The sequence below is a fragment of the Ctenopharyngodon idella genome, chromosome 12 (assembly GCF_019924925.1).
Source record: "Ctenopharyngodon idella isolate HZGC_01 chromosome 12, HZGC01, whole genome shotgun sequence".
NCBI lineage: Eukaryota > Metazoa > Chordata > Actinopteri > Cypriniformes > Xenocyprididae > Ctenopharyngodon > Ctenopharyngodon idella.
Window position 1 is genome coordinate 22,025,258 of NC_067231.1, and position 12,564 is coordinate 22,037,821.

Sequence of the window (12,564 nt, forward strand, 5' to 3'; positions counted from 1 at the left end):
CGTAGTCCCTGACATCCGTCGTGTCATTACATATTCTAAAAACGCTGTAATAAAACCACATGTGGGCATGTTTTTCTATTAATTTGTGGTGGGAAGGATGCTTTCTTATGTATATGTTGCAGCCATGATTCGGCTCATAAAAAAAGTCATTAAGAACATACATATAATTTGCATTTACATAAACAACACTATAATGTGAATAATTCCGAATCAGACATGGTTCTGTGTGAGTTTGTTAACCGCGAGTCGATAATATCCGACAGACATGCCCGAAAGAATCAAAAGAGAAGAAGATTCTTGGTTCAGTGAGTTGGTGTCTCGAGAACGGCTCAACGGTTCAACTAATTCATTGAAATGATCCGATTCAAAAGCACGATTCATTCACGAATCGGACACTACTAAAGGACAATGGAGTCGGATACGCCGAAGCCAAGACGAGCCGAGATCCTTCTACAGCGAATGTGTCCCATTCGGATTAGTCAGGGTTGTGGAACGGATAACTGGATAAACATCAGTGTTGTATGACCGCAGTGCGCGGTTTTCTGATGATCAGCTCGCGCTTTCAAGTGTCATTAGGAGAAGTTCCCGCTGTAGTTCCACTGCTGCGTCTCCTGGGTTTCCCCCTGGACAATAAGGACTTCATTGTGGTTTTATGTGAGTCGTTTGGCCTTTTTGTGTTTTGTTTTAGTTTATGATTTTTTTAGTACTCAGACATTCGGCAACGTTAGGTAATGGGGGCAGGTTGTTGAATAAATGTCACGGGTTATCTAAGGAAAGCGAAGTCCTCAGAGATTTTGTCCTCTGTCATTTACTTATTACTCTATTATATGCTGAGAAAATGAATGTGATCCAACTGCTTAACCAGTTATTATGTACAAAAGCATGAAAGATCCTCAAAACAGTAATCAGGTGAAACTGAATAGAGCACATTATGGGAACCTGAAATTATCACATTTCCCTTAAATTGGTGGTTATATGAATGTTTGAGGTTAATGACTGGCTTTATTGTGACTGTATTTTATTTCTAACCCCTTCTTTATGTTAAATATGTGTTTTTGGTGTCATAACACCCAGAATGTGCTATAAATACAGAAAGCTTTCATTTTCAATCTTCCATTTTACAGGAATTATTTATGGCACTGAACATTTCAGAGGCTCCTTATACAATGTCTGAAGTCAAAATTGGACGGAAAAAAGAAAAGTGTGAGAATTGCACAAAACAGGTAATATATTGATTTAATACTGACGTATATTGTCAGAGTCTGTTCTCATGCTTTATTTTAAGTCACCCATGCATTGCTTAGGAACTCATTAGTGTTTATTTTCTCTCTATTCCACCTTTTAGTGCAACAAGAAACAGAGTGATGAAAGTATAAACTCGCTGCAAGAGATAGGTGTTGCCAGTGGAGAGGTATTTCTCATTGTTCTTTTTATATGTGTCAGACACACTGACTGAGTTGTAATCTGATAAACTGTGGTTTTCAACTGTTGTTTTGTTTGGGGGAGGATGAATAAACAAACACTCATTTGTATTGGATCTGTGGATGTGGATAATCTGATACATGGTTTTCCTCAGGTGAAAGAGACTACCTCAGTTCAGCAGGTGTTGCTGAGTGCGTGTCTGTCCTGCGACGGCTGTGTATCGGAAGACGAAGGCCAGAGAATCTCTCAGCAGAATCTGGATGATATCAACCATGTGCTTGCTCTTAATAAGGTACTTTAAGCCTGACAAATTCAGACTTTGGAAAGATGATCTGTGTGTATGTGTCTCACATTGTTATTTTTGTGTTTTTGGCAGAAATGTGACACTTCGAAGCATAAAATTCTCGTGGTGTCCGTGTGTCCCCAGTCGCTGCCATTTTTTGCTGTTAAATTTCAATTGGACGTTCCAGCAGCTGCACAGAAACTCTGTGGATTCCTAAAGAGTGTGGGTACGTCTGGACGCCACATTTGCCTTGAAGTCACTTTGCCTGCCTCTTGTTTTTCTGCTTTTCATTGAATCAAGATGTTCACATAGCAAATATTTGCCACATGAAATCTGAGTTAAAAACCATCCTAAACATTTGTATCAGTGTAACATCAGAGTTATTTTAGTATTATTTATATATTACTATAGTTTTTATTAATCTTTTGAATTAGCTTTTATTTTAGCATTTTCAGTTTTCATTTTAGTTTTTTTTTTTTTTTTTTTTAAATATTATTATTTATTTTTATTTGAGTTTTACATTTAGTTCAGTTTTAGTTATTTATTTCTTCCCAGTTACTAATTTTAGTGCCATGGCAACATTTCTAATTTTCGTTTAGTTTAAATTTTCAATATTTATATTTCAGCTTTATTTTAATTAACAAAATTGTTTTTAGTAGTTTTAGCGAACAATAATAACCCTGTTACGCATGGCATGAGTTATTTCATACTGTTTTAAAGGCCTCTTTCATCTGTCTCCTCAGGGGTTCATTATGTCTTTGAAACTACAGTAGCTGCAAGTTTTAGCATTTTGGAAAGCCAGAGAGAATTTGTTCAGCGTTACCGCCGTAAACATCATGATGCTAATGCCATGCCGATGTTCACTTCCTCATGCCCAGGTAAGACCATCCTGATATCCACTTAAAGGCACAGTATGTAATTTTCGTCGCTAGAGGTTGCATATTCAAAACAATAACAAAGGCGTAGCTTGATGATGCTGTAAATGAGCGTGGAATGATCATACTACACTTACACTGCCATAGACTTACAGTTTTAGAAAATGCCACACTGATATTGATCCACGTTTTATTTCTCCTCTTGTCCAAAACTCTCATTTGATTCACCTGTACGTTTACAAACCCGATTCCAAAAAAGTTGGGACACTGTACAAATTGTGAATAAAAAAGGAATGCGATAATTTACAAATCTCATAAACTTATATTTTATTCACAATAATATATAGATAACATATCAAATGTTGAAAGTGAGACATTTTGAAATGTCATGCCAAATATTGGCTCATTTTGGATTTCATGAGAGCTACACATTCCAAAAAAGTTGGGACAGGTAGCAATAAGAGGCTGGAAAAGTTAAATGTACATATAAGGAACAGCTAGAGGACCAATTTGCAACTTATTAGGTCAATTGGCAACATGATTGGGTATATAAAGAGCCTCTCAGAGTGGCAGTGTCTCTCAGAAGTCAAGATGGGCAGAGGATCACCAGTTCCCCCAATGCTGCGGCGAAAAATATTGGAGCAATATCAGAAAGGAGTTTCTCAGAGAAAAATTGCAAAGAGTTTGAAGTTATCATCATCTACAGTGCATAATATCATCCAAAGATTCAGAGAATCTGGAACAATCTCTGTGCGTAAGGGTCAAGGCCGGAAAACCATACAGGATGCCCGTGATCTTCGGGCCCTTAGACGGCACTGCATCACATACAGGAATGCTACTGTAATGGAAATCACAACATGGGCTCAGGAATACTTCCAGAAAACATTGTCGGTGAACACAATCCACCGTGCCATTCGCCGTTGCTGGCTAAAACTCTATAGGTCAAAAAAGAAGCCATATCTAAACATGATCCAGAAGCGCAGGACTGTGGCAAAGTGGAAAACTGTTCTGTGGTCAGACGAATCAAAATTTGAAGTTCTTTTTGGAAAACTGGGACGCCTTGTCATCCAGACTAAAGAGGACAAGGACAACCCAAGTTGTTATCAGCGCTCAGTTCAGAAGCCTGCATCTCTGATGGTATGGGGTTGCATGAGTGCGTGTGGCATGGGCAGCTTACACATCTGGAAAGGCACTATCAATGCTGAAAGGTATATCCAAGTTCTAGAACAACATATGCTCCCATCCAGACGTTGTCTCTTTCAGGGAAGACCTTGCATTTTCCAACATGACAATGCCAGACCACATACTGCATCAATTACAACATCATGGCTGCGTAGAAGAAGGATCCGGGTACTGAAATGGCCAGCCTGCAGTCCAGATCTTTCACCCATAGAAAATATTTGCCGCATCATAAAGAGGAAGATGCGACAAAGAAGACCTAAGACAGTTGAGCAACTAGAAGCCTGTATTAGACAATAATGGGACAACATTCCTATTCCTAAACTTGAGCAACTTGTCTCCTCAGTCCCCAGACGTTTGCAGACTGTTATAAAAAGAAGAGGGGATGCCACACAGTGGTAAACATGGCCTTGTCCCAACTTTTTTGAGATGTGTTAATGTCATGAAATTTAAAATCAACTTATTTTTCCCTTAAAATGATACATTTTCTCAGTTTAAACATTTGATATGTCATCTATGTTGTATTCTGAATAAAATATTGAAATTTAAAAATTCTTCATCATTGCATTCCTCTTTTATTCACAATTTGTACAGTGTCCCAACTTTTTTGGAATCGGGTTTGTACGTTTCTTGGAGTTATCTTTGGCGTCAGAACCTGCTGGAAATGATAAAGAATAATTGTGGTCCATGACAACAAAACAACAACAGTGTCGTGCTAGGTGCTACAACTTTTTCATGAGACTCACCGTGTTGCCATGGTTTCTACGGAAATTGTGGATAACGCAGACATGGTGCCTTTGACAGGCGACGCAGTTAGGAGGGACGTTACACTGGTTACATTTGTGAATTTCTCTGGATTTAAACATTGTTGGAAACATTTGGAATAGTGCAAGTACACAAAGTGAACAAAATATATAACAATGTGCTAGTGGCTTTTGGATATTTTAATGCAAATATCTTACATATTGTGCCTTTAAGCTCATTTACATCTCTTAAAATGCATCGTAAGGTCCTATTCCACCAGAAAGCACCTATCAAAATGGTAATGGTCATGTAGGTCCACACAGAATCTCTGCAGGTTTTCACCGCATTGCATGTTCATTTATGATATCTATATTAATCTGTATTTGATTATGCTGTCAGCTTCCATTGCAAGAAAAGTCCACCTGGGTCTGCGTTTAATTTTTTTTTTTTTTTAAATCAACTCTTGAAAAAGGTTGTGGATTGTTGTGCAATTATAGGAGAAGTTGTTGCCAACTGACATCCATACTGCAACAAAAATAAGCACCTCTAGCCAGAGCTTTCAAGAAGAAGATCAAGTTTTCTGCTTCCCTTCTCTTTGTCAGAAGCTCAAGCCTTTATGTGTTTCTCAAACATTTTGTCTCTTAATGTAGATAAGAGCCAAATGTGGTGCAATGGTGTGTAAATGTGGGCTGTGTGTGATTGGGTGGGACTGTTAGATAGCCATAGCATTCTGGAGCTGTGAGATAGATGAGTGCAAGCCACCTCACACACCCTTCCTTGCACTTTTCACAACTTTCCTCTTCACTCTCAGAGTGGCCATTATTTAATAATCATGGAGGATTATTAACTCACTAAGCTGATTGTGTTTAACCAACGTGACTTCCAGTACATTTAGTTCAATGACCGTTCCTCTGGAGCAACCCAGGGTTACGTGTCTTGGTCGAACTAATAGAGGTGGGAATCAGCAGAGAGCTGGTGATGCAATATTTTGTTGATGATTCAAAATCTTGGGGTCCATAAGATTTTTTACAAAGACATTTATAATTCTTGTTTGAAATAAATGCTGAATTTTCTATTCATGAAAAAAAAAAAAAAAAAATTCACAAAAATATGAATCAGTTTTCGACACTGAATAAGAAATGTTTCATTAGCACCAAATCAGCATATTAGAATGATTTCTGAAGTATCATGTGACACTGAAGACTGGACTAATGATTAGCTTTGCCATCATAGGAAAGAATTACATTTTTAAATATATTAAAACAGAAAAGTTATTTTAAATTGTCATAATTTACAATATTACTGATTTTTGATCAAATAAATGCAGCCTTGGTTATTTTAAAAACATCTTTGGAACGGTAATGTATATGGGTTCAAGATACAATAATTTTGTGATTCTTTAGTGCATAGTTATTGAAAAACTTTACTCAATTTGTTTTCCTTTCATCTTCAGAGTGTGCAATTGACCAATCTCATATATTATACCTCATTTTATTCTCATATATTGATACCCCGCACTCTTTAGAGCTAGTAGTCCTACTACTGCTACATTGTCACTAGTTGCTATGTGTAGTAAATATATGAAGACTAAATTTGTGATTTTGTTTGTTTGTGCTCAGGATGGATTCGCTATGCAGAGCGTGTTCTTGGTAGTCTGGTCACACCACACATCTGCAATGCCAGATCACCTCAACAGATCATGGGCTTATTGGTCAAAGACTTTTTTGCCAGACAACAGGTAAGAAGTTGGGCACTTGTCCAGGGCTCCCTGGAAAACCTGGTAATATCAGGGAATTTTCAGATTGATAATTGTCAGGCCTAGAGAAGTCATGGAAATGAAATAATGGTAAAATAGAAGTTTATAATGATTTGATCTGATGAAAAATGTTTTATTTGTACAAAGAGTACTACAGGATTCTCTATGAAGTGATTATTATTTTTAAGAAGCATTATTTGGAACTCTGGAAAGGTCATGGAAAAGTCATGGAAATTTACTGGTCAAAAACATGGACACACTCTCTGTGGACTTCTGTGCTTACTGTACCACAATCATGTAAAAGTGGTCCATTTCATATTAGTAGTGACTGAATGAGGCATGTATCTGTTTTGTGTTATGTCTTTATAGAAACTGACCCCGGATCAGGTTTTCCATGTGGTGGTGGCTCCCTGCTTTGATAAGAAGCTTGAAGCTGTGAGAGAAGAATTCTACAACAGCATCCTAGAGACCAGAGACGTAGACTGTGTGCTTACGTCAGGTACGACTGAGCTTATTCTCCTGTTACCTTTTCAGATTAATTTTTAACCAGGCAACAGGTTTAGACCAAATAATTCAAATTTATTTCTTTTAATATCTTTTTTTTTTAATATGTATAAGCTGCAATAATGTGAAAGTCTTTACTATTATATTTGATTTAATTTAATGTGTCCTTGCTGAATAAAAGTATTTAAAAAAAATCGTACTGACCCCAAACCTTTGAGTGTAGTGTATGTATAAAATTCCCTGGTGCATCTTTCCTTCTTGTAAATGATCAGAAATGCCTAACGCATGTTATTGTATAGAAACAGATTGTGCACATTTCAGTGGAGGCTGTTTTTGTGATCTTTGTACTCATGCAATGACACTAAATTACTATTTTGGTTTAGGAGAGATTCTTCACTTGATGGAACAAAGCAAAGTTACTGCAGAGGAAGTGGACTCTGCTCCTTTGGATCATGTGTAAGTTACCAGCATTAAATTGGGGTTTGAAGAAACAGTCATATAAGTCTTCACATTTATCCTATTAAAGCAAAGGCAATCACAGTCCAGGGGCCTCATTTATAAAGCGTACGTACGCACAGATTTGATCTTAGAGTGTGCGTACGGCAACGCTCATATTTATAAAAAAACGATATTTGACGGTGGAAAACAAAGTGCTTAGTGCTACGTCAGGGTCTGAGCAGATGTACGCACTATTCCTTGTCAGATTACTGCAGGTTTTTGGAAATCTAGGCTATTCTTGCAGATCACCATGCTAAATTAAAGGATTTGGATGATGACTGGTGATCTTTTATATGTAAATGACATTAATTAGGTGTTGTTTACAACGTGGAGAATTGAAACCATTCAGCTGCGTTCAAGATCATTTGCGATTTATTGATTTCACATCTGAAAGAGAGGCGTCCGCTCGTTTTCTGTGTGTGTGTACGTTCATTCTATGAATCACACGTACGCACATCTGAGAAATGATCGTAAGATCAAATTTAGGACGGTTTCTGTGCAACATTTTATAAATGAGGCCCTAGGTGAACTGCTGAAAATAATATTAGATAATAATCGTAATGTGTGTGTGTGTGTGTGTGTGTGTGTGTGTTTTGTTTTAGATTTGGTGAGACCAGTGATCCAGGTGTGACCAGGCATGAAGGTCGTGGATCTGAAGGCTTCCTGGAGCACATTTTCAAACATGCAGCCAAAGAGCTGTTTGGCCTAGACGTCCAAGAGATTGTGTACAAGACACTCAGGTGAGAGATAGACCAGTCTCTTTTTGATGGCTGTCATGGATAATCTGTATTTTATAACTATTTATAAGTTATGAATAAGTAAGCACAGCTAACTGATAATCCTTACATTGCCTTCTGTGTAAACACCGGTCTTATTCCTGTTAGGAATCGAGACTTTCAGGAGGTGGTGCTAGAGCGGGATGGAGAGACTCTCCTGCAGTTTGCTGCAGTCTATGGCTTCCGGAACATTCAGACTTTAGTGCACAGAATGCGGAAAGGCAAAGTGCCCTACCAGCTAGTAGAGGTGCTTTCCTGCCCTGGAGGTATGAAATATTTATAAAAACAAACATGTTACTACATGTATACTACAAATCCATTAACATCTTTACTGACATATTGCTTGAAACTTACTGATATATAATTAAACTTTATTTGGAGTACTTTAATGCACAATCCACATTTCTTAAATTTAAGCCTAAAATGCGTTTTAATATCGCTATTAGTAAGGATAGTATGATCTCTGTATAATATCATTCTTTAAATGCCAGATATTTAAAGTGTACTTAAAGTATACTGGCAATAGTTCCACTGTAGTACAATCAAATATACTTAAGTATAATACACTTTAGTTGGACTTTAGCATTATTTCCAGATAACTAAAGTGCTTTAAGTACAAAATTAGTTGTTCTATTTTAGCAGATTTTAAATATACCAATTTAGTATACTAAAAGTACAATTGCAGGGTATTTATATTAAAGGGGGACTCAGTGATATTTCAAATCCACTGTTTGGAAGTTAGCCGAGTCCAACAACAAACGTCTAACCAATCAGCATCGGGGCATATGACGGTCGAGGAGAGAGAACGAGCAAGAGGGAGATTTGAAAATAAGAAGAAAAAAAACTGCAGAACGAGAAATGGGACACAATACAAAACAGCTCAAAAGAATATCACTGGAAGGAAGGTTTATGACTGGGCAAGCGCTTTAGGACCCGGTTATGTTAGAAAAGCTTTTCAGCGCTGGAGAGAGCTAAGAGGGAATGCCTGAAAACTGCTTTGATTCCTTCTCATGTAAGTAACACTGGGTTTTGATTGTCTGGAGCTGCTGTGCTGTTTACGACTCCCAACGAACACTTTGTATTTACTCGTATGTACTGTATGTACATTTTTGTGCTTCCTTGTCGTTCGTTCATCAACTGCGCTTTATATTTCATGAAGCATTTTGTTGCACGTCAGCTGTGATAAACAGACATCCACTCTCGCATTGTGTGTGTAACAGCAGCCAGATAGTGAGAGTTCTGCAGTTAAATGACTGCGCACTGACGGCTGCTAGAGAATGAGGTGCTTAGCATCATTGGTAGTGCATTCGCCTCGCATGCCAGCAGCGTTCGGGCAGCGGTTCGAGACCGATTCAGAGCAGGGTGATTAGGATTGGAGTATGAGTTTTGGAGGCGGAGCAATGAAGAGAGGGGTGTGTTTGTTTGGGTTGATTTCAAATATCAACAATGTCCAACAGCGTAGTTCAAATACCACTTACTGCCCCTTTAAGTACATAAATATGTAAATGTATTTGTAGTATACTTAGCATGAAATAAATGTATTTCAAATACATTTTAGTATATTTATTTTTCACTAGGTTAGCTCTACAAAGAATCTGCAAAATCGGAAGAAAAGCTTGATGTGTACCGGCAACTATTCTTTATTTGAGGGTATTCTATTTGTTAGAATATTGATATAGGATCTGTTGTCGTTGAGTAAGTTTCATTCAAAATTTTTCTTCTTTAAATCACCATTGTCTCTCATAACTGGTAGAAAAGCAAGCCTAATTGTTATATGTTTGACATAGTAGAAAACATAAGTTTTGTGTAAGTCAAATACTCGCTCACCATGCTTATCTTCCGAGTGGACATTTTTCCGAGTGACAGGGAAAATTAACACATGCAAGGTCTGAAGTAAAATGAAATGTGGATTTTTTTTTTTTTTAATGCACCAATAAGTTGACAGTAATTTTAACATAGTCTTTGTAAAAATATAAAGCAAAATATAATTGTACAAAAAAAAAAAAAAAGATTTTAAAAACGACTAGTATTTCCAATGCTGACTAGAAGCAGCAATACCATTTAGTTGACTAGTCTCGCACATCCCTAACTATCACAGGGCTTGCATGGTCATAAAAAACCTGGAATTTTTTTTTTTTCCTCTTGTTTTGTACTATTTTTAGTGGCTTTATATTACTTTCTGTGAGTGACAAATTGCTCACAAGCCATCATGAAATATCAGATATATTATTAAATACATTTGTGATATTAAATATAAAAATTTATATTATATTTATAACAACAATAATAGTTCATAATAAAATATTAAAACATATTAGTATTATTCATTATTTGTACATTGATAAATGTTTCATCTCTAAACTTAAAAGTACTGTTTCTTTCCTTTATCTCTCCTTCTCTTTGACTTTTCAGGCTGTTTAAGCGGGCGAGGACAAGCTGAGGGAGAGGGAGGTCGACCTGACCGACCTTTGGTGCAGCAAATGGAAGAACATTACAGCAGCTTACCTGTCCAACTGCCTGAAACCAACCCAGAGGTCCAGCGCCTCTACCAGGACTGGCTGGATGGCCACGACTCCCCACGTGCGCAGCAATGCCTCCACACTCAGTACAAGAACCACACGCAGCCGCCCTCTCAGATAGTAAATCCTGACATTCAATGGTGATTGGAAATCATCATTGCTTTCCCACATACTTGGAACCAAGCTCGGCTTTAAAAGCACCAATCAAGACTGACTGCTTGATGCTATCTTGGGCTCACACAAACTGCACTGTTTCTGCAGTAAAAGAAAAGTTGAACAGAGGACCAAACAGGCTTCTTGTTCTATGCAGTGAGTCGGACGCTGCTTTACTAATGAGAAGATTTGCATTTGTTTACTAGTTTTCTGGAACATTTACTCACATTGCACCTAAATGATGTCATGCATGGTTAAGCAACCAGCTGTTATAGATGAGTAAAAGTGTTATTAAAAGGACAATAGCAATAACACAAGACAAAAAAAAACTGACTATTATCAAAACAGATTACTGGACCCTGTTCATATGCACTGAAGATAAGGTTAAAGGTGGTTTGTGTATGGCTATCGCTCCGATCCAGCTGTAGAAAGTGCAGACTAATGCATATTGGTGCTATGAATGAATTAAAAAAACAACAACAATCAATTAAAGCGTCATTACTTTGATTGCTATAAAAACACATGGACTAATTTTAACGAACCTGTCAGTGATTGTTATTTTGCTCAGATGCCTTAAGAAATTAATTCTTAGAACCAGTCGCACACATAATCCACACCTGCAGATTTCAGCAAAATCGAGACGTCCACAATTCACAAAGTCCTACATGTCCTGTGATCCTTGCTTATTTGTTCATTAAATTGACCATTTTGATTATGATTTCAGCTACCAAAAATAGTACTACAGCACAAATGCATCTATTTGAATTGTCCACAGATTTGTCCATGGATCTGGTTATAACTAATTGTTGATTTATGTGTTCATAAATGTCTTACATTTACCTGAACACAAATCTTTCTGTATTAAGTGGTAAAGAATGTGGACCGATTACAGGTTTTCCTTTTGGTGCAGTTTTGTTAATAGACGGTAGAGGGCAGAATGCATCACTATATGGGTTAACCTGGCAGATGTGGCCTCAAACACTTCTAGTTTTCACTGTATGCCCAGTATCAGCTGCTGTAATATCCTGTTTGAGAGGAGTTGAGTTACAACTGTGAGTTCTGTCACAATATGTTTCTTTTCTTAAAAAAAAAAAAATCATACTTGCATACAGTCATTGCAATACAGCATGCAGTTTGAGTGTTAAGGTGATTTTCTTCTTGATGTAATTGACATGAGGACTAATATGATGCTAAAGTAAATTTAACTTGGTAGAGTAGATAAACTTTGAGGATTAATCAAATCCCCTGATTTCATCAAATACAAATCCCTTATATAGAACAATCTTGCCTCGTTGCACAAACATGTCCTTCCTTGCTTGAACAATTTTGATCCATTAACCAGTATAGAAAACTCAGACACATGTGAAACCAAACACAGCAGCATATTGATAGTATTGATTTTAATACTGAATCTCTTGCTATTCACACATGAATTTAAGAAGCACATGCTACAGAGATTTTCTTTGAACTTGTAGTGCATTTAAGTTTGACATTTAAAAGAGTGAATCACATTTGTGATTAAACAGTAACAATATTTAGGGTGTGATTCTCATAACTTGGCTCAGGCATGTCGTCAGGCAGATAACCTGTGAAGGGTCAGCAGGTCTTTATCTTTTTTATTGCACGCCCTAATATGGAAGAAAGCAAAAGTTTGCCACAGTAACAAGATATGATTATAGTGTGAGGAGAAGTTACTGAAAGGGAAAACTTTTATTGCTGGAGTACATATCAAAGCTAGTAAGATTCAAAAATCCGATTATAAAAATGTTACTCAATAATTTGAATTACTTTGTTGGACAGTCTACACATAACAGAGGTGTGGTGTATTAGGAAAATTTAAGTATATGGCAAAAAG

At 37.1% G+C, this 12,564-nt stretch overlaps 1 protein-coding gene across 1 annotated transcript; it reads left to right on the forward strand.

Moving 5' to 3' along the window:
- The first annotated feature begins 355 nt into the window (after window positions 1-355).
- On the forward strand, window positions 356-11,201 carry narf (nuclear prelamin A recognition factor). The gene is made up of 12 exons (XM_051913963.1): window positions 356-654; window positions 1,125-1,223; window positions 1,346-1,411; window positions 1,577-1,714; window positions 1,799-1,931; window positions 2,449-2,583; window positions 6,123-6,241; window positions 6,629-6,758; window positions 7,147-7,219; window positions 7,864-8,001; window positions 8,146-8,303; window positions 10,450-11,201. Exons 2-12 carry the CDS (start codon window positions 1,134-1,136, stop codon window positions 10,698-10,700), a joined length of 1,431 nt encoding a protein of 476 aa, XP_051769923.1. The 5' UTR covers window positions 356-654; window positions 1,125-1,133; the 3' UTR covers window positions 10,701-11,201.
- The last annotated feature ends 1,363 nt before the right edge of the window (window positions 11,202-12,564 follow it).

Coding starts and splice junctions, on each gene's coding strand:
- narf (XM_051913963.1), top strand. CDS start 1,134: ATGGCACTGAACATTTCAGAGGCTCCTTATACAATGTCTGAAGTCAAA. Junction 1,224..1,345: donor GTGAGAATTGCACAAAACAG/GTAATATATTGA, acceptor TCCACCTTTTAG/TGCAACAAGAAACAGAGTGA. Junction 1,715..1,798: donor ATGTGCTTGCTCTTAATAAG/GTACTTTAAGCC, acceptor TGTTTTTGGCAG/AAATGTGACACTTCGAAGCA.